We start from the raw sequence: 18,181 nt of genomic DNA, 5'->3' as shown, positions 1-18,181 counted from the left end.
CACAAGAAGCAAACAGGAAACAGAAAGTGGCACCAGGATATAAGACCTCAAAGCCTACCCTGAGTGATACACTTCCTCCAGCAAAGTTCTACCTCCCCAAAGTGCCATAACCTACCCAAACATCTGCACAAGCAGGGGACCAAGTGTTCCACCCTGTAAGCCTCTGGAACATTTCATAATCAAATCTCAACACCCGTGAGGTCTCAAAGGGTGTCCTCTGCCTTCCTCTAGAGTGCTGCCTCCAGAGGCAGGGGATGGAAGCATCCCTACCAAAAGCCCTCTTTGTTAGCCAAATTAGTCTCTGTTAATAGTGTGTCTGTGGCAAATGTTTTCATTCCCTGCACTCTGGAAGGCAGAGGCAAGTAGAGGCCATGCTGGTCTCAAAGCACAGTGCAGGTAGCCTAGAGATTCAATTTGTATTTTTAACCTTTATTGGTTTGGCTTTATTTTACCCTCTAAAAGTAAATATTTGATATTTGAACCTTCATTCCATATGGTGTAAGTTGTTGCCTCCTACAAGGCATTGTTATCCAGGCAAGACATAAATTCTTCCTACAGAAAGCTTCATCCAGAGCTGATGGACTCCATCTTCACCACATCATCTTGCCATCTTGGATTACCATTTGTCCGCATTCTGGCCATGAGAAAACAATTTGTTCAGTGTCCTGTGGTAGCTTGAGGAAGCCACTTGTACCATTCAGATGATTTTATCTGGAAACAGGACATTTGTCACTGATATCTATTAAGCAACATGGAAGACTTCAAGACCTATGTCTTCAGGATGTATTTTCTTAGCTGACGTGCGGTGACTATGAATTCAGATATAAAACAAGTGTAGTGATTTCAAAAGCCACCTGTCACCCTGGCTTTGTGTCGCTCTTGCCTCGCCTTTCTCTCTGGTATAGTGGAATAAGTTATTTGTGCAGACTTATCTGTTCTCTTCTATGGAATGTTCAGCAATTTCTGAGTATAATTGTTTTAAATTAGGAAAATTCAATTTCGCTTAATGTTTTCACATTTCACTCGGCGTTGGAATGCATGCGTTCCTTGCATTACTCCAGACATTTGGAAAATGAACTGAGCTCAGCTTCTCCCCTCCCTGCTGTCAGCCTACTCTGCAGCACGTGACCAAAGTTTCCAAAATGGCTTCTGCTTGAAGTTTTATCTGTTCTAGAATTCCTCATGAATTAACCTTCTTGGGATTCGGTGACCACTCCATGGCTCTGATGAAACTCTACCCGTGAGCTTCAGTGGCTTGTGGGTACACTCCCAGACTCCCAGCTGCTTAACTTTGTCTTCTTGCCCCATGAAATCTCTCTCTCTCTCTCTCTCTCTCTCTCTCTCTCTCTCTCTCTCTCTCTCTCTCTCTCTCTCTCTCTCTGTCTCTCTCTCTCTCCCTCCCTCCCTCTTCTCTCTCTCTCCTTCCCTCTTTCTCTCTCATCTATCTATCCATCATCACCATACCTCCTTCCCTCTCTCTTCCTACCTTCCCCTCCCTCTCCATTTACTCTTTTGCTTTTCTTTGAGAAGTTTTCTGAGCTTAGAAGGACTTCATTCCACCCAGATTTTTGGAAACCTCATGGCCCAGCCTCAAGCCATCTCCATGTGAAGGCTTGAGTTAAAGTAGCCCTCTTCTGGAGCACATCTCAATCACTTTATCATCTGTATATCCCAGAGAATGTGTCTATGACTGTCATTTCAGTGTTGCCAGAACGCTTGGGTGTATGAGTCTGTGTCTCCTACTATATCTAGAATTGAGTCTTTTATTTAGTAAATAAGAAAACTCTTTAAATGGGTTTGTTTAAATCCCCAAAGCTAAATTACCAGATAACTCATTAATATATTTTTTTTCTTTTCAGCAAAGCCCAAAATCACCTATGTAGAGAATCAGACGGCCATGGAACTAGAGGAGCAAGTCACTCTGACCTGTGAAGCCTCCGGAGACCCCATCCCCTCCATCACCTGGAGAACATCCACCCGGAACATCAGCAGTGAAGAAAAGGTACAACATCACCCGAGAGTCTCAGGGCTGTGGGATGCAGACTTGAGACACTACTCCTTGTCTACCCCATGCCCAGTTCCCTTTGGCACATGGGAAGATGGGATGGGGGTCACTAGTAGCCACTGCAGGTCCTGCAGCTTCCCTCCTCCAGCCTGCCTGGTTGTGGTTTACTCAACACCCTCTTGTATTGGGGTGGGCACTGTTCCATGTATCGATAGGTAGGAGTGTGTTGGTAGTGGGCACGGTCAATTTAGATGTTCTTGGGAGGAGGCAATAGTGAATTTCTGACCCAGGCTTGTAGAGCTGTAAGGAACCAGGACAAGCGAGATTCTGAGGCACCAGGTGATGTTTTCATCAGCTCAGGTACTCCCAGGAAAGTGTCTCCCAGAAACAACGGGAATCAGGATGAGTCTATTAATTCTCTTCCTCGCGTCTCATATACTCATGCTGTATGCCCTCTGTGCACAAAAGCTTGGTTGCCTTTGTGTCTGCCTGCATTCTTGGTCACATTTGGACTCCATTTTGTTCTAAAGGCAAAAATAATTAGCAGTTTCTAGATGATGGCTCTTATACCTGGGTTCTGTACTGTATTCACCCAAGTTGAAGAACATGGTATTAAATCCCTGGCAAGTTACAGCGGTTGAGATCATTTAGCTTTTAAGGTGCATGGAGCCACTGGGAAGCCATCTTTATTAGTGGCAATAGATAAATATTGGGGTGGCCATGCCACATCATGCAGCTGTTTGCTGCTGAACAGGCAGAGAATCAAGAAGAAAGGCCTGCCATGGCGAGCAGTATAGATCTTGTTAGGACAAGCAACACAGTGGGGCACACAGCTCTAAATTCAGTCTGGAGCACCTCATAAAGGAAAAAAATATTGGTTTCCTGGCACCTCTTCAGTATTAAGTTGCATCTCCTGTAGTAATAGGCTTCATTTTAGTTGGCCAAAGCACAGTTACCTACTCAGGAGTAATAGCCTTAGCCTGAAAAAAAAATGTATAATGGATTGCCTATTGAATCAGAATGCCAAATATGATAGATATGTATGTTTCTGCCTTGCCAGAGGAAAGCTCTAGAAACAAACTGAAATAAAGCCAAAGGGGGTGGAATTAAGTAGCAGGGCTAAAACTGGAATTTGCATTTGAGGAATTGACTTCTGCCTCTGTGTCGGAAAACAAAGCAAAAACTAAAGGAGCAGAAAGCACCATTCCAAATATCCCATGCCTCTCTTTGCAAGTTTTATACCCAGAGTTGAAACCGATTTAACAAAAACTCAACTGAGGAACTGCTAAATATTTTTGAAACTCGCATATGCTGTTTGATCTGCAAAAGCCAGCTAAATTAAGAAGTGAGGTATTTGCTTTGATAATTTCTTTATTGACATTTATTAAGTTCCCAGCTAAGATGTCGGCTCCCTTTGTGTGTTGTGTGGATCCAATGTGCATTTCAGGGCTTAATCCACATAGCCACTGCTTGACCGATCTTTTTATATTAGATTTCAAAGTAGATTTGTCTAAGTGACCCAGTGTGTATCCCTGACCTACAGTGAAGGACAAAACATCTATTTCAGATGAACGACGTTTTTAAGTTCCGTGTCTTTTCTAGAAATAGCTCAACAGTTAAACTAGACAAGAAGGACTACGAAGATTTGTGCCTACTTGGGGTTTGCTTTATTAGGTTGGCGCTTCTGGCCTATATCTACGATTTCATTTTTATAAAATGAGGATAAATAGCTAGGAACTAATATGCACTCATTCGCCCTAAATATTGAGACTGAAGCTATTAGAAAAGACCATTTCAAGCCCAGTTGGGACTGATTTTTTTTTAAACAACTCAGTTTTTTCTATTGACCATCTGTCTTGATCTGAGATAGCTATTCAATCCCAGCACAGGTTAGATCACAGCTCCTTTTACTGTAGACTAGCTTCAGGGCTGCATGGAGTGGCATTGACAGTGCATGAACCAGTCAGTGTCAGAACAAGTCTTCCAGATAGGTCCATGATGCTGCCACATTAATGCATTTTCTTAAATAAAATCCTTTGTGATAAAAGTTGCCACTTCCACTGATTAAATATCGACATCCAAGAAGCTGCCAATCTGATATTGTAGATGACTAGAAATGTGAAACATGGTCTGTCTGTGAACAGGTCGAGTTCTAGCCCAAATCATGTTCACTATGGCAACCTCCATAGTGAACTTCTTTCACACCTAAATTTTCATTCTATATAATTATATATGGAGATCACCTGCACCACTGAATTACAGTAGTGGAAGAAAACTATAAAGTTCAGGATGATTTGGCAGACAGATCACAAGAATACCAATTTACCTAATGGGTGCAATAAATAAGCCCCCTGAGAGTTAAGTCCCATCGAACTGCAGGCTAAGAGATGGTGGCGAGGCACCTTTTTAGGTTATGTGGTTCCACCTGGTGCCCTTCCCAACATCCCTATCAGGTCACCCAGCCTGCATGTAATAGTCACACTGTCACAGGGGCTTTCTTTCTCCTTCCACTACTCAGAACCCTCCACTGCTGTCACTCAGAGTCGTAGTCACTGAAACAGAAGCTGCTGCCCTTCTTTCTTTCTTTAGCGTGCGCACACACACACACTCACACATACACACACACTCACACATACACACACACAGACACACAGACACACTCACACACATACACACACACAGACACACTCACACACAGACACACACAGAGACACACACCTCACACACACACACTCACACACACTCACTCACACACACACAGACACACACAGACACACTCACACACATACACACACACCTCACACACACATACACACACACTCACACACACACAGACACACTCACACACATACACACACACACATACACACATTCACACACATACACACATTCACACACACATACACACACTCACACACACATACACACACACTCACACACACACACATACACACACACTCACACATACACACACACACACACACACACAGCATTTTCCACTGTTTCTCATACCTCATGCTTTCCATATCCTCCACCCTGCTAGTCGTCCTACACCTCAAGAGCATCATCACTTCACTAGCACTCAATAAAATCTTACCCTCCCCTGGTAACCTGAACAGATCCCAGTAAGGTTATCATCTTGACCCAGATACCACCATGTAGTCAAAGCAGCATTAGCCTTTGAGTCCTGTCATATCGTGGTCACCTAGACTGTGTAGGTCTAAACATGGACTGCTTTTAGGCCACTTATCTCTTGTCCTAGACTTGTGAAATTAATTAATTAAACAACTGTGCAGGATTTTATATGTATTTCAGCCACAGTCATTTGGCCATTTAGGACTCTCCCTTCACTGGGACTGTCCTGTGCATTGCAAGTTATCTGACATTTCTCACCAGTAGCCAATTGTAAGCATTACTAAAACACTCCTTGGCCATCAGACCATCTTTCAATTAGGATTGACTGTTCAAGGGAACTTTACTCATAAGTCTGGAAGTTGGAGTACTTCCTCTAAGATTACTGCACTTATGTTATATCTGCCTGTTAAAGGTAATGAGGTAGAGTAGTCACTGGTGACCCTAGCGCTAAGCATGAAGTTCCAGTGCAGGTAATGGATTAGCTTTCCCACTGTAGCTGTCACCTAACATTCATGTTACCATTGCTTCCAGACTTGTGTGAATCCTTATTCAAAATATCTGAGTCATTGACGAAAATATTGACTGGGACAAGGACCGAGTTCACAGACCTCAGATTCCTTCCAAGTCTGTGGCTCAGAAAGTGATGATCATGGTGTAACAGTGCTCCTGTGTTATGCTGGTAGCTTTTGTTGGAGGTTCAGCAAGGAGTATAAATGGATTAAAGCAGCTTTGTCTTTCGCATCTTGATTGAGCATGATGCTGCCCTTCTCATTGGAAGAGGGAGGCAAGGATTTCACACCCAGTAGCAACTTACTACTAAACAATTACAGAATTGTTCTTCCTTATAAAAGGGAAGTTGGAATGAATTCAAAATGAGTATAGTCACACCATACCATTGGCCATGTCTCTGGATCGAGTCTCATCAATCCATTAAGCTTCAGCAAGTGAAGTTGGTTTAAGTCAGCAGCTATTAGTAGCTAAGATACGTGTGATTGTTTGGATAATTGAGATCAGTGAGGTACGCCAGATATGGAAAAGTTTATCGACTTCTTAGCAATCATTGGTAGCCTGAGCAAAAAGAGAAAAGTGAACATCAGTATGGGTTAGTCTTGTGGCGGTGTTTGTGATCCTTTCCAAAGTCCCACATCTGTCTCGTGTCATTCCTCATTCTATACAGATTCATTTTAAATATTGCCAGGTGTTTGGGTGTTTACACATTGAGTGAGACTCAGGGATTATGATCTGCATACTCAATCACTGGCAGAAAAAAAAAGGCATCCATCACTTGCCATTAGAACATCTCTGTGCCTTTGCGATGCCTCCATAGAAAGAATATGGATCCTTCTCTATTACTAAGGAAAGAAGGGTGGGGAGCTAGGATCACAGGACATCTAAGAAGTACCTAGTGAGCCTTGAGTCTTTGGCTGGCAGAGTATCCACAATTAAGGGAGACCTTTTGACATTCTGAATTCTTTCGAAGCCCAACCTTTCTTTTCACTTGGGAGAATTCCTGATTGGGTACAGGCCCACTGCCCACTTTCAAACATCAGGCAATGTTTTGCATAGCCTGACCCATCTATGCTATGGGTGGTTATATAGAGAGAATGTTTAATATGAGCTAGAAGATCTTTGCTTTAGCTTATATACATATAAACTACTAGATATGTATATATAACAGCAAATAGAAGTATTGAAACAACCAAATACTAACAACATTTGCATCATAATAACCGTAGCCTGATTTATGTCTGACATGCATAGATTTGCATGTAAGTTTACCTTTGAATGGGCCCCACAACCAAATTGTTGCAAGACAGACATTTGCTGCATTCCACCAGGCACAGAGGAAAGAATCAGGCCACTAGGAATGTATGTCCCTAGCAACAGCTTATTTTAAAAGCCACTGAATGCTGGTAGTTTGGGACTGAGACACTGAAGAATCCAATTTGAAAATAAACAAGCATATTTGATAGAGTTCCATTTTAAAAACAAAAAACAACAACAACAACACACACACACACACAAAAAAAAGAAACAAACAAACAAAAAAAAACCAGAAGCCTTGATTGACTCAGCCCTGGCATGTGACAAATGAGCTTTAAAGCATTGTAGAACTGGCAACTCTAGCTGACATGTTGGGCCACCATCACTTTGTTCTGTGCATGTTCTTCTGGTCTCACTTCCTCATCCCAGCACCACGTGACGTGACCCAGTGTTTCCCTCTTCCTGTCTCGCCAAACTGCCTTGCATTTAATGGACTGACTGTCCGCTAGCTCGTTCACATTCACTGTTTCTAGCACCTTTTTGTGTCCTTTGTCATCTGCACATCAGGGATAGTCAGTCAGGAATGCCACCCAGTGAAGAAGCTAACACAGCTCTGATGTCTTTGAATTGGAGTTTGAAAACAGAGTAGAAAACTACTTATAGAATAAATCAACAAATCTATACCATACCTGAACAGAAAGTTCCCCGAATCTTCATGAGCATGAGTTTTCTCACTCTCTCATGAGTGGCATGTTGGATAAAGACGGTCCATTGCTTCCATCCAAACGCCATCTGGGACCATCTAACTTTAAGCACTAAGGCCCCAGTATCATCATCTAGCATTTAGCATCCTCAAAGCTCCCTGACCCATAGTAACAAAGATTTCATACTCCCACACTCACTGTATGGCTCTGCACCGTGTTCTGTTCTCTCTTGTTTTCTGTTTATATAGTCATTTTTAATGAAATGCATGCTGAATTGTAAGATGCATGAGCATTTAATGGCTTTAGTATATTGTGATAATCTGTCTAAAACATTCAGGGGGGGTATCTACTCTTTAAATAACCCTAGATTATTGGATAAGAACTGAGTGCCCTCAAATATTATGAAGACTGTTTAATTTACTCAGCATAGGGGAGTTGAATGTGTCTTCTGGTATTGATACATATATCTATAGGGTTTAGGATGCCTTCAACTTTGAATTAGGCATTTTAACAGGCATAAGGTGGGGGGTGGTGAACATCAGCTAACATCTGAATTAAATTTGGGGGATAATCTATCCTTGAAAGGGGGCCTTGAAATTTTTCCTGAATGAGAAAGGGACTGCATGTGCACGGAATGCAGAGTGAGTTCTCTAAAGCAACATGTGACATTTTACTGCCTTCTTGTTGTGTTTTATATCTTGTTCTCTCCAGGCATCGTGGACTCGACCAGAGAAGCAAGAGGTATAGCTTACCTGACCACTAGCCAGTCTCTAGCTCTGAAAACATCTCAGTTTAACTCACCATCACAGTTAATAACCAGACTTGCTAACCTAGTGAGCACTTTAGGTGGATTAAAGATTAGGTCCATAGCAGTAGACATCACCTAGCAATAGTGTCATTTCTTAGGATGAGCAAGCTAGCTGTGTTGGGAGTGGAGGAGCAAATCTTTATTATTTCCTAAAATGAGACCTTATTCTCTTGCTGGTGCTGGTAAAATCGTACCCAGGTAATTATATTGATAGACATAAATTGCCCCAATTCCCAAGCCAGGCATTTTGAAAAAAAGAAAAAAAGAGAGAGAGAGAAAAAAAATTGTTTTAAACTCTCATCTGGTGGCTGTGGCTTTGGACCATAAAGTCATAGAGTGAGTGATCTAAAACCCACTCAGCCCTTCGCTTTCCAGCTCAGCTCATCTTGTCGCTCACTTACTTGATAATGACTGGCCTTTCACACTGCATTTCCTGTCAAAAGCAACACCAAAGTCATCTCTCACCCTCTCACCGGTGTCTCCAAATCGTTCAATGTATCTGTTATCTTTATGGAGCATTAAATTTGTAAGATTGGGGTGATCTGGCACAAATGGTTTTATGTTTTGTAGAGTCAGTAGTATTTAGCCTTTGCAATTTCCCTGCCTACTCGCTTCAGTTTAGGTGACATGGGACTCAGGTTGAAAACCGAAGCTAATCATTAGCCTTTCTATTTCATTGCTGTGCTTGAAGACCCTTCATGTCATCATGCCCACCATATTTTTTTTACCTGGTTTTGTAACTGTGAGTGACCAATTGTCACCTTAAAAACCAGTTGCCCTGGAACCTGGGAGGTATAGCTCAGTCAGCAAAGTGCTTGGCCACACAAGCACAAGGACCTGGGAGTATTGAGCCTTGGCACTCGTGTTGGAAGCCAAGCAAGGTGTTGTGGGCTTTTAATCTCAGCACTGGGAAGAAAGAAACATGTGGATCTCTGGGGCTCACTGGTCAGCTAGCCTCACCTAGTTAAGGAGCCCTGGATCCCTGTGAAAGACTCTTTCTTGAAAAACGAGGCTCTTGAAGAATTACACGCGCGCACGCATGCGCACGCGTACACACACATACACACACACCTTTAGATGAGATTCAAATATCTAACCTGTGAATACTTTCTATTAAAGTCCCTTTTATGTTCCTCCAAATGAAATGTGACTACCCAAAACAACCGTCACAGAAGGGGATTCAGTAGTCCAATAGACTCTCTAATTTATTGAGTGAGTGTATCCTCTCAGTCTTTTGGGGTAGTAAGCAGTCAGAATACATAGCTCCTGTCTTCAGGTCACAGACATAAATATTGAATTCTGATTAATATTTAAAAGTTGTCACCTATCCCCTGGCAGGGACATTCATTTCTGCACCTGAACAGTCTGCCATGGTCAAATCTTGTTCATCGTAAGTTCATCTCTGTAGTATGCCTTCCTTGATGACATGGAGACTGTAGTCAAGCACATGTCCCCACTGAAATGCTTCCCTCCTGTGGCCTTGAAATCATTTAGTGCTGTCATAGCTGAGTGTTTTATTGGCCAAAAATCATGGCCCTGTTGGCATTCGGGAAGGAGAGAAGAGGGGTGAATGATGGGGCCAACTTCCCCAGCTACAGATCTTGTGCTGCTTAGCCTTGCACATCTCCCCCTGTCATTCTGATCTAGACTTGACTTCAGGAGGTGCTGAAATGTATCAGGGAGCATTAAGGAGATGTTAAATGGAGTATCATTATAAGTGGAACTAAGAGGTTTACTCCCAGGAAAGCGGGCACCTCCCACTCCATTTTTCCAGAAGTATCTTTTATCTTGAATATTTCACTTTGAACATAATTGACTTCCAAGTAAATGAGGTCCATGGGGCTCAGAAGTTCCATTTTTTTTTCTATTTGACTCATTCAGAGATGAAGTCCATAGGACCAGATAAGTGCAGCAGTTGGGATTGTGTTATGGCCAGGTTCATTCTGGATGCTCTGAAAGGCTCAGCACTTTTACTGTTTTGATGAGAATAATTAGAACCACGCATATTTTTTTAAGAGTGAGAGAATGATCTCCTTGCTGTAATATTCTTTTTCCACTCTTATCCAAACTCAGATGCTCCCTCTAAGGGAGCCTCAGTGGTCAGCAGGACTTTTGGTTGGACTGTCTTATGGGTGTGTCCCTGTGCCAGAAGAAATTATTTCAGGAGGAGATAACCCAATCACACAGGAGTCTTATCAGTATAACCTCCAAGGGATGACTGGATATCTGGCAAAGAGTCCCATCATCAAACTTTCAGTGAGCCACTACAGAATAGGAAATCCTTATAGAAATCGACTCCTTGTCTGATGACATCATTAAATGACAGAAATCTCCACACAGGGAAATAAATGTAGGCAAGGAGGCAGCTTTTTTAAAAAATGAGCTAAAAAGGTACCACAGACGCTCTGTGTTCATCTTCAGACATTTCTGAACAAAGGCTATTCCTATCTTGTTTTGTGTTCCAACTTATGTGTCTCTATCTGCCTTCTTTCCACATGGAAATGTTCCCTTAGAGTTCTGAGAACTGTGTGTATGGCAGTCTTTGGAAAAGCACTATTTGGGTCACATAGAATCACAGTACATCCCAAGGTGGACAAGACCCTGTGCGGACCCAGAGTTCCTTCTCCCTTCAGTCCTGTTGTGCTTCGGGCAGAGAGGAATGATGAGCAAACAGGTCAACTTTTTAGAGATACCAGCAAGAATGACTTCATGCTCTCAGTGTCCCTGATTGATACTGATGGGTGAAGACTTTGATTGACATATAAAAGTAGCTAGTAAAATGGACCACTATCAGCCTATAAGAAAAGGAGGCCTGGGATCTAGCATCTCCAATAAACTGTATGTCTCTGGGCTCTTTAAGACAGTCTCCTGTCACCTCTCTTTAATGTGTATCACTTCCTAGGATGAAAGTTCTTGATCAACAAGCCTCTTCTATTGACAGGGTATCCTTCTCTGAGAGAACGAGCTATACACAGCTGTAAGCAGAGATGGTTTTCTTGTGCCCTGCCTTCCCTCATTGGAAGCATATTTTAGGTCCCTGATACAACTCAGACAACTGAAACAGACCTGATTCACATAGTGCTGGTTACTGATAGAAAATGGACTCTGTGCCATTCTCTGCTGAGATTGCTGTAAAAGGCCAGAGACATCTTTTCAGTTGGTTTTGGTTTGGGTTTGGTTTTTATTTTATGAACCTCCTGGACTGGCTTGCAAAGGATGGTGGTGTTCTGCCCTCTGGTCAGCTTCTAATTGATAGAAACTGAGGTTAAATGCCCTTTAATTCTCTGAAGAGCAAATCCAATAGCATGGCAGATGCAGCACACCCTCTAGTCCTACTCCACTGAGCATCTTGCAATGGACTTAATAGCCCAGCTTATGTAGACTAGGGCCCTTCTCCAGTTTACCAATTTTCTGGGAAGTCTGGCCCAGGCACACTTGCCTAAGCCCTTCGATAGCTAGCAACCCTTTTGCTTACAATGCCAAGGAAGGAGCCCTTGCAGATATTCTAGAATCCATTGCCTAGGGTTTATGTGCGGATTCATTTCTTAGCAGTGCTGGTCATTCTATAGACTGAGTAAAGTAATGGTAGTATCAAAGACTAGGGATGGATGCAGACTTTGGTGCAAAGGATCCTGGGTGAGCCTGTGACTCTTTCTGCACTGTTCTTCAAGGGGAGGCTCTGTTACTTTCTGCTTAGCAGGGCATGAGCTTTGATTTGTTTCCACATTAAGAATGAAAATTGTCTTGCTATCAAGCCTTCAGGAGAGGCATTTATAGGAAAGACACTTCTTGCATTTCTTACATTTGTGCCATTGGCATGTCCTACTACATATTCACACACCAGAGAATTGTGGGTGATAGTCAGACCAGAAAGAAAGGACAGAGACAATGCCTTGATGGAATTTGTGCCAGCCAAGGCTTTTGTTTCCATTTTAACACACCTCAAACTAGTCTTGGGGAAACCTCCCTATGTCCCCAACCAACTGAGTCCCATTTTCTCTTGGAACTGCTTTTCAAGTTTCTATTCTGCTCCCATACTCTCCTCCATTACGAAATACATGGCATGAATTTAGAGGTTGACATAGAGTGAGGACTAAAGACTGATCACAAGACAAGCAATGGCCTTGTCTCCTAGACCCACACTGCTCTAGTTGCCCCTGCCCTCTGCCTCACCTCAGTGTCTGATGCTGTTCCTTTCCTCCTGGCAGACTATGGATGGGCACATGGTGGTTCGCAGCCATGCCCGTGTGTCCTCCCTGACCCTGAAGAGCATCCAGTACACAGATGCTGGAGAATACATCTGCACTGCCAGCAACACCATCGGCCAGGATTCCCAGTCCATGTACCTCGAAGTTCAATGTAAGGAATAACTTGGGAAGGAGTGGGTGGAAGGAGAAGCAGTGAAGGGTCAGGATGCAGGAGACATAAGCTTCAGCTTCAGTAGGAAGTTCGGCCTAGTTCATTCCTCAAAGCCTAGTTCATTCCCCAAGGCCTAGTTTATTCCCCAAGGCCCTCAACTATGTCAGAGCTATGGCCCCAAGTACCCACACACAAACGTCATTCCCAAGCTACCCACCAGACCTCCATGCTGTTAGTTCTCTCAAGCAGAGAATTCCAACATGACTTCCCAAATTTCCCAGAGCTCTACTGCTCCAGGCAGCTCTGCTTTGTGCCCTGCTTATCTTTCTAGTGCCAGAAGACAGACTGAATGTCCCAAGAAAATGGTAGCTGTTCTGATGGTCACTGTCCTTCATTGCAGATGCTCCCAAGCTCCAGGGCCCTGTGGCTGTGTACACTTGGGAAGGGAACCAGGTGAACATCACCTGTGAGGTCTTCGCCTACCCAAGTGCCACAATCTCCTGGTTCCGAGATGGTCAGTTGCTGCCAAGCTCCAACTACAGCAATATCAAGATCTACAACACCCCATCTGCTAGCTATCTAGAGGTGAATTGGAGGGTGGGAAGGGCATGGTGGAACAGGCTGGGTGGTCATGAGATGAGTTTCATCATTTCTCCTGCTTCTCTGGCACATCCAGAACTGGGGAACATAGGGTGGATAGGAAATTCAGCCTTCCTTCTAGATCCCCATCCTCAGCTTCACTGGTCCTGACCATGTGCCTAGGCTGGGACTGGGAAGTGGAATGTGTCTCTTCCATGAGACACTGAGCTCCTTCCACTGAGATAGATAATGTGTTCCTCACCTGATTTATTCTTTGCTAACTGTATCTAAGAAATAAAGATGAGCATGGCCACCCATGGGACATTTGTAATCCATGGGGTTTATCCTTCTATAGGTGACCCCTGATTCAGAAAATGACTTTGGAAACTACAACTGTACAGCAGTGAACCGTATTGGACAGGAGTCCTTGGAATTCATCCTTGTTCAAGCAGGTAAGTGTCATTCATGCCAACTTCCACACCATCCTTGCCCTCATTGGTGCATCTTATACATTTCAAGGGTACTAATGAAAGAGTAGAAGATGAAGGCAGGCTCTGAAGAGTCAAATGCTGGTAGCAACTTAGAGTGAGAGAGAATCCATCTATGGGATAGGTTAAAGAGAATGTGAAGTAAGCTATGAAAGTGGAGTCTCCAAAACCAGAGATTCTTATGTTTAGATAGGATTTCCAAGATAGAGCAGAAACATAAGAGACATACTTCAAATTGGGCATTGTGATCTTGGACCACATCTGTGACCTGGGTGTCCATACGTATTCTCACAGACACACCGTCTTCTCCATCCATTGATCGGGTGGAACCATACTCCAGCACAGCACAGGTGCAGTTTGATGAGCCAGAGGCCACGGGTGGCGTGCCCATTCTCAAGTACAAGGCTGAGTGGAAGTCGCTGGGCGAAGAATCCTGGCATTTCAAGTGGTATGATGCCAAAGAAGGTGAGTCTAGTACACACCCTTGAATTCATCAGATCCTTGTTGACTGTGTAGGTGGGGAGTGAGCAGGATGTCACCATCTGCCATCCCATCTAGCTTCCTCTAGAGAAAGGAACTCTTCAGCTATAAATAGGTCAGGGTCATTCTTCCATGGGAAGGGATCTTCTGTCCCTGCTGCTTCAGAACCTAGTTCTTGTGACCTCACCAGGACAGGAAGGACATCTTAGATGATTCCCAGACAGAAGACCTGATTAGGTGCTGAGCTCAATGGGACAGAGTGCAGAGCATCCCCTAGTCTGCTCACTGCTTCCTCTCTGATGACACCTGGGCATCCCTAATGGTCTATACCCAGGGACAGTCGTGTACTTGCTGACCAAGCCAGCAAGATGACAGACAGATCTACCATGAGTAAACCCTGTTTTATCTTCCATGTTAAGTCAATCTGGTGATGTCTTTCAAGATTAAATATCCCCATCTCTCTCTCTCTTCCTTTCTATCTCCCTCTCTTCCTTCCTCCTTCCCTTCCTCCAACCCCCTCCCCCATGTTTGTGTGTGTGTGTATTCCTCCCCCATCTCCTTCTCTTTCTTCCTCCTTCCTTTCCTCCAAACCCCGTGTGTGTGTGTGTGTGTGTGTGTGTTGTTCTTCTTCCCCCCTCTCTGTCTCTCTCTGTGCCCCCCTTCTGAAATCAGCATCAACTATCCATGGATGGATAAATATTTCCTATATCATTCCCCACCTTTATTATCTGACCCTGAAAATCATGACTTCAGCTAGGCTGGCTGACCAGGGAGCTTTGTGGTCTATGGCCTATCTGTGTCTAACCCCTGTGCTGGGTTACAGGAGAGTGCCTCCACCCCAGCTTTTATATGGCTTCTGGGGATTTGAAATCAGGTATTCCTCTTGTACAACAGACACTTCATCCACTGAGATACTGCCTCAGTCACTTCTGTTTTAAAAGATCACTTCTACTTATATTTTATTTATGGTAAATACTTTGCATTTAACCATTTTTAAGTATACAAGTAGCTCTGAGTCACAACTGTCCCTGCTGACCAGCTTCTACACATTTGTGTCACCTTAGACAGAAACCCTAACTCCTCCTTTATCTAGCTCCTCTGGTCCCTGGCAGCTACCATTCCACTGTCACTCCCTAGCTGATTACTCTAGGTTCCTCATGAGAGTGGCATCATATGCTATGTTCCTCTAGCAGCAGCTTATTTATTTAACAAAATGTTCTCAAGGTTTATCATATCACAGCGTGTGTCAACATTTCACCCGTAAGACTGGGTAAATCCCCCACCATTGCTCCTTGCTACATTTCATTAGTCCATTCATCTATTGTATAAAAGTCATCGAGGCTGCTTGTGACTCCGGACTGTTGGTGTGTACTTGGGACTTCACACTGCAGGTGTGAACGGGAACGTACAGGTCTTCATTTATCTCCTGCTTCCAATTTTTCTGCTTAGTTGCCAAACAATGGTTGTGTTTAATTTGCTGGAGATCTGCTGTACCATCTTCCACCACATGTGCTTCCCTGTACGTGGGCACTCTCCTTTAATCATCCCCATTTTCTCACAACAGCCAACATGGAAGGCATTGTCACCATCATGGGCCTGAAACCTGAGACAAGGTACTCGGTACGACTGGCGGCCCTCAATGGCAAGGGGCTGGGCGAGATCAGTGCAGCCACTGAGTTCAAGACACAGCCAGTCCGTAAGTACAGCCCAGCTGCTCTGTCTCTCTTCACATTCACACTCTTCCCTCTTTTCCTCGGGGACAGACAGGGACCCTGAGCTGTCCCCTGTCATAGCTCAGAAGATAGCTTTTGACTTTCCGGTCCCCATGTTCCTCCTAGTGGCCCACTCAACACTCTGGTTCTCAGGGATGGCTGATCTGCCCTCACTCTTCTCAAACTGTGTGGAAGAGGATACTTACTGTCCTGATGGGTGGCCCAGATTATCACAGTAGCAGCCAGGGGCCACCAATGATTAACTTTGGTGGAGAGTCTGAGGCAGGAGGGGAAAAACACACAGGGCAAATGGAAGGAGTTGGGAGCACTACCTTTTGAGCCAGGCCACAGAGGCCCCTAAATACTTTGTGACTTGAAGGAAGACAACAGAGACCGTGACAGCTCGTGCCATTAGTTCCTGCACTTTTGACGCAGTGACAACATTAAGTCATAGGGAGGAAAATAGAGCTTTCTTTGTGAGGAGGTATAGGTACCCATCGTCTAATAGGGGCCCTTCCCAAGATGACTCCCCCAGATGTCTCTGCCTCTCAGACTCTTTCAGGAGAGCTGCTTTCCCCGGGTTTCACTCAGGACGGCCTCTGGCTTCTCTCTGTCACTCCCTCCAACCCTAAACTATGCTTGCCCAGCTTAGCCTTCATTTCCCTCAGCAGCCAGGCTCTGGGCGAGCCTTTTCCTGACCACGTTCCTCTGCCTTCCACACTGCTGCCCCACAAGGCCCCTGGGTCCCTCCAGCTGGTGAAGATGCTGTAGAGCGGCTCTCCTGGGTGACCACGGAGGCTCCAGGCTCTCCCCAGACCTTGATTTAATCCACACAAGAGAACCCTTTGCTTCTTTGCCTCAGAAGCTTGGGAGCCTACGAAAAAAGATCCCCTTGACCTCTTCCCAGCAATAGAGCTGGCTCACGGTCCTCCTGCAGGGACTGTTTCTTTCCGTTTAAAGTAATTTGATGATTTGAGTTTCAGCTCCATGTGCTCTGTGGATTCTGTTCATTTCTTTTACATCTTATTTTTTTTCCCTTGGGTCTGTCTCTTGGCTTTTCTTTCCGTCTGTGTTCCATCCATGGGAAATGCAGATAGCCCTCCTCCACGTAAGTGCCTCTTCATACCTCATTACCTGTTTCCATAGTGTTAACACCTAGTTCTAGTTCATAATTTAGTTCTGGCCCCCTTTTTTGTCCCCTAGAGGCTGAAGTAGATGATGCTGTCTGAGCCCTAACCACACTGACCTTAGTCTAGCTGTGCCTTTGTTAACATATATAGGTCACTCCAGGAGGCTAACACCACTGTTCTAGAGCATGCGACTTCCGTGTCTTTTGAAATTGTGTTTATTTATTAATCTCTGTGTGTAGTAATTACTGGTGTGGGAAAGATAAGGTTTGCTGAACCAAGCGTGGTGGAAATCTGCAGATGGTCTCCGAGTAACAAGCTAATAGCATCCCCTCACTTTTAGCCCTAGTACCAGCGGAGTGACACCTGCCTCCTGAGGACATTGTTCCAAATATGATCGAGGAGAAGGAGCCAAAAATAATCTTCCTCTTTGTTTTTAGGAAGTAAGAGAATGGAGCATGCACTCTTCCTGGCTTGTCTGTTAGTTAGGAGATGAAGACAAGCAGAGACAACTGGTGGGAAGGCCTAATGGGGGCTCTCAGAAAGGTGTAGCCACACTGTGTCCTGCAGGCAGCTGCCTGCAGGGATCATGGGGAGGGAGCTAAGCGCTTGATTCTAGTTATCCAGTAGCATGGAGAGAGGGGGAGATTCCCCTTGGAGTGACACTCTAATTATATAAACTGGAAACACATACACACACAGGATGCTGAGAGCAAAGGTAACAAGAGAGGTGGCAGGTGCTACAGAGAGTAGAACTGGCCCTGACCCCTCAGCCTGAAGAGACACCCGACTCCCAGAAGTCACTTTGCCATAGTCTGGCTCTCCCTGGGCTGAGCACATTGAAAACAGAGCGCCGAGGCACCTGACAGAACCAGACAGAAAGATAATCACGAAGCTATACACCATTCTAGGAAGCTGCTAGATCCTAAAAGGCACTTGGGGAAACTTCTACTTATAAAAGTGTTTCGAAATACTGCTGCCACAGCAAAAACGAAGTAGCTGAGCATGGATGCTGTGCTA

The 18,181-nt window shown here is 44.3% G+C and overlaps 1 protein-coding gene and 1 long non-coding RNA gene across 16 annotated transcripts in view; one reads left to right on the top strand and one right to left on the bottom strand.

Annotated features, from left to right (window-relative positions):
- Positions 1-18,181, top strand: part of Ncam1 (neural cell adhesion molecule 1) — a 295,159-nt gene that overhangs the window by 239,885 nt on the left and 37,093 nt on the right. For 6 of the 10 annotated variants that reach the window (XM_085844623.1, XM_029481094.2, XM_021173415.3 and 3 more), the window contains exons 8-13: positions 1,860-2,002; positions 12,625-12,775; positions 13,176-13,360; positions 13,710-13,806; positions 14,137-14,307; positions 15,887-16,018. In XM_085844623.1, the coding sequence (XP_085700749.1) occupies positions 1,860-2,002; positions 12,625-12,775; positions 13,176-13,360; positions 13,710-13,806; positions 14,137-14,307; positions 15,887-16,018 (879 nt within the window). Of the gene's footprint in view, positions 1-1,859; positions 2,003-8,319; positions 8,350-12,624; positions 12,776-13,175; positions 13,361-13,709; positions 13,807-14,136; positions 14,308-15,886; positions 16,019-18,181 lie in introns of all 10 variants that reach the window. The other 4 variants (XM_029481091.2, XM_085844622.1, XM_029481097.2 and 1 more) reach the window with 1 other exon arrangement.
- Positions 1-18,181, bottom strand: part of LOC110302617 (uncharacterized) — a 33,775-nt gene that overhangs the window by 6,136 nt on the left and 9,458 nt on the right. For 4 of the 6 annotated variants that reach the window (XR_015048949.1, XR_002378821.2, XR_015048950.1 and 1 more), the window contains exons 2-3: positions 6,034-6,208; positions 483-634 (exon numbers count right to left, since the gene is read on the bottom strand). This is a non-coding gene — a long non-coding RNA (uncharacterized LOC110302617). The remainder of the gene's footprint in view (positions 1-482; positions 635-6,033; positions 6,209-18,181) is intronic. The other 2 variants (XR_015048952.1, XR_015048951.1) reach the window with 2 other exon arrangements.

Source organism: Mus caroli, unplaced genomic scaffold (genome assembly GCF_978045245.1).
Source record: "Mus caroli unplaced genomic scaffold, Mus_caroli_1 scaffold_11, whole genome shotgun sequence".
Classification (NCBI taxonomy): domain Eukaryota; kingdom Metazoa; phylum Chordata; class Mammalia; order Rodentia; family Muridae; genus Mus; species Mus caroli.
Note: the sequence above shows the minus strand (reverse complement) of the source record. Positions and strands in the feature narration are given on the sequence as shown.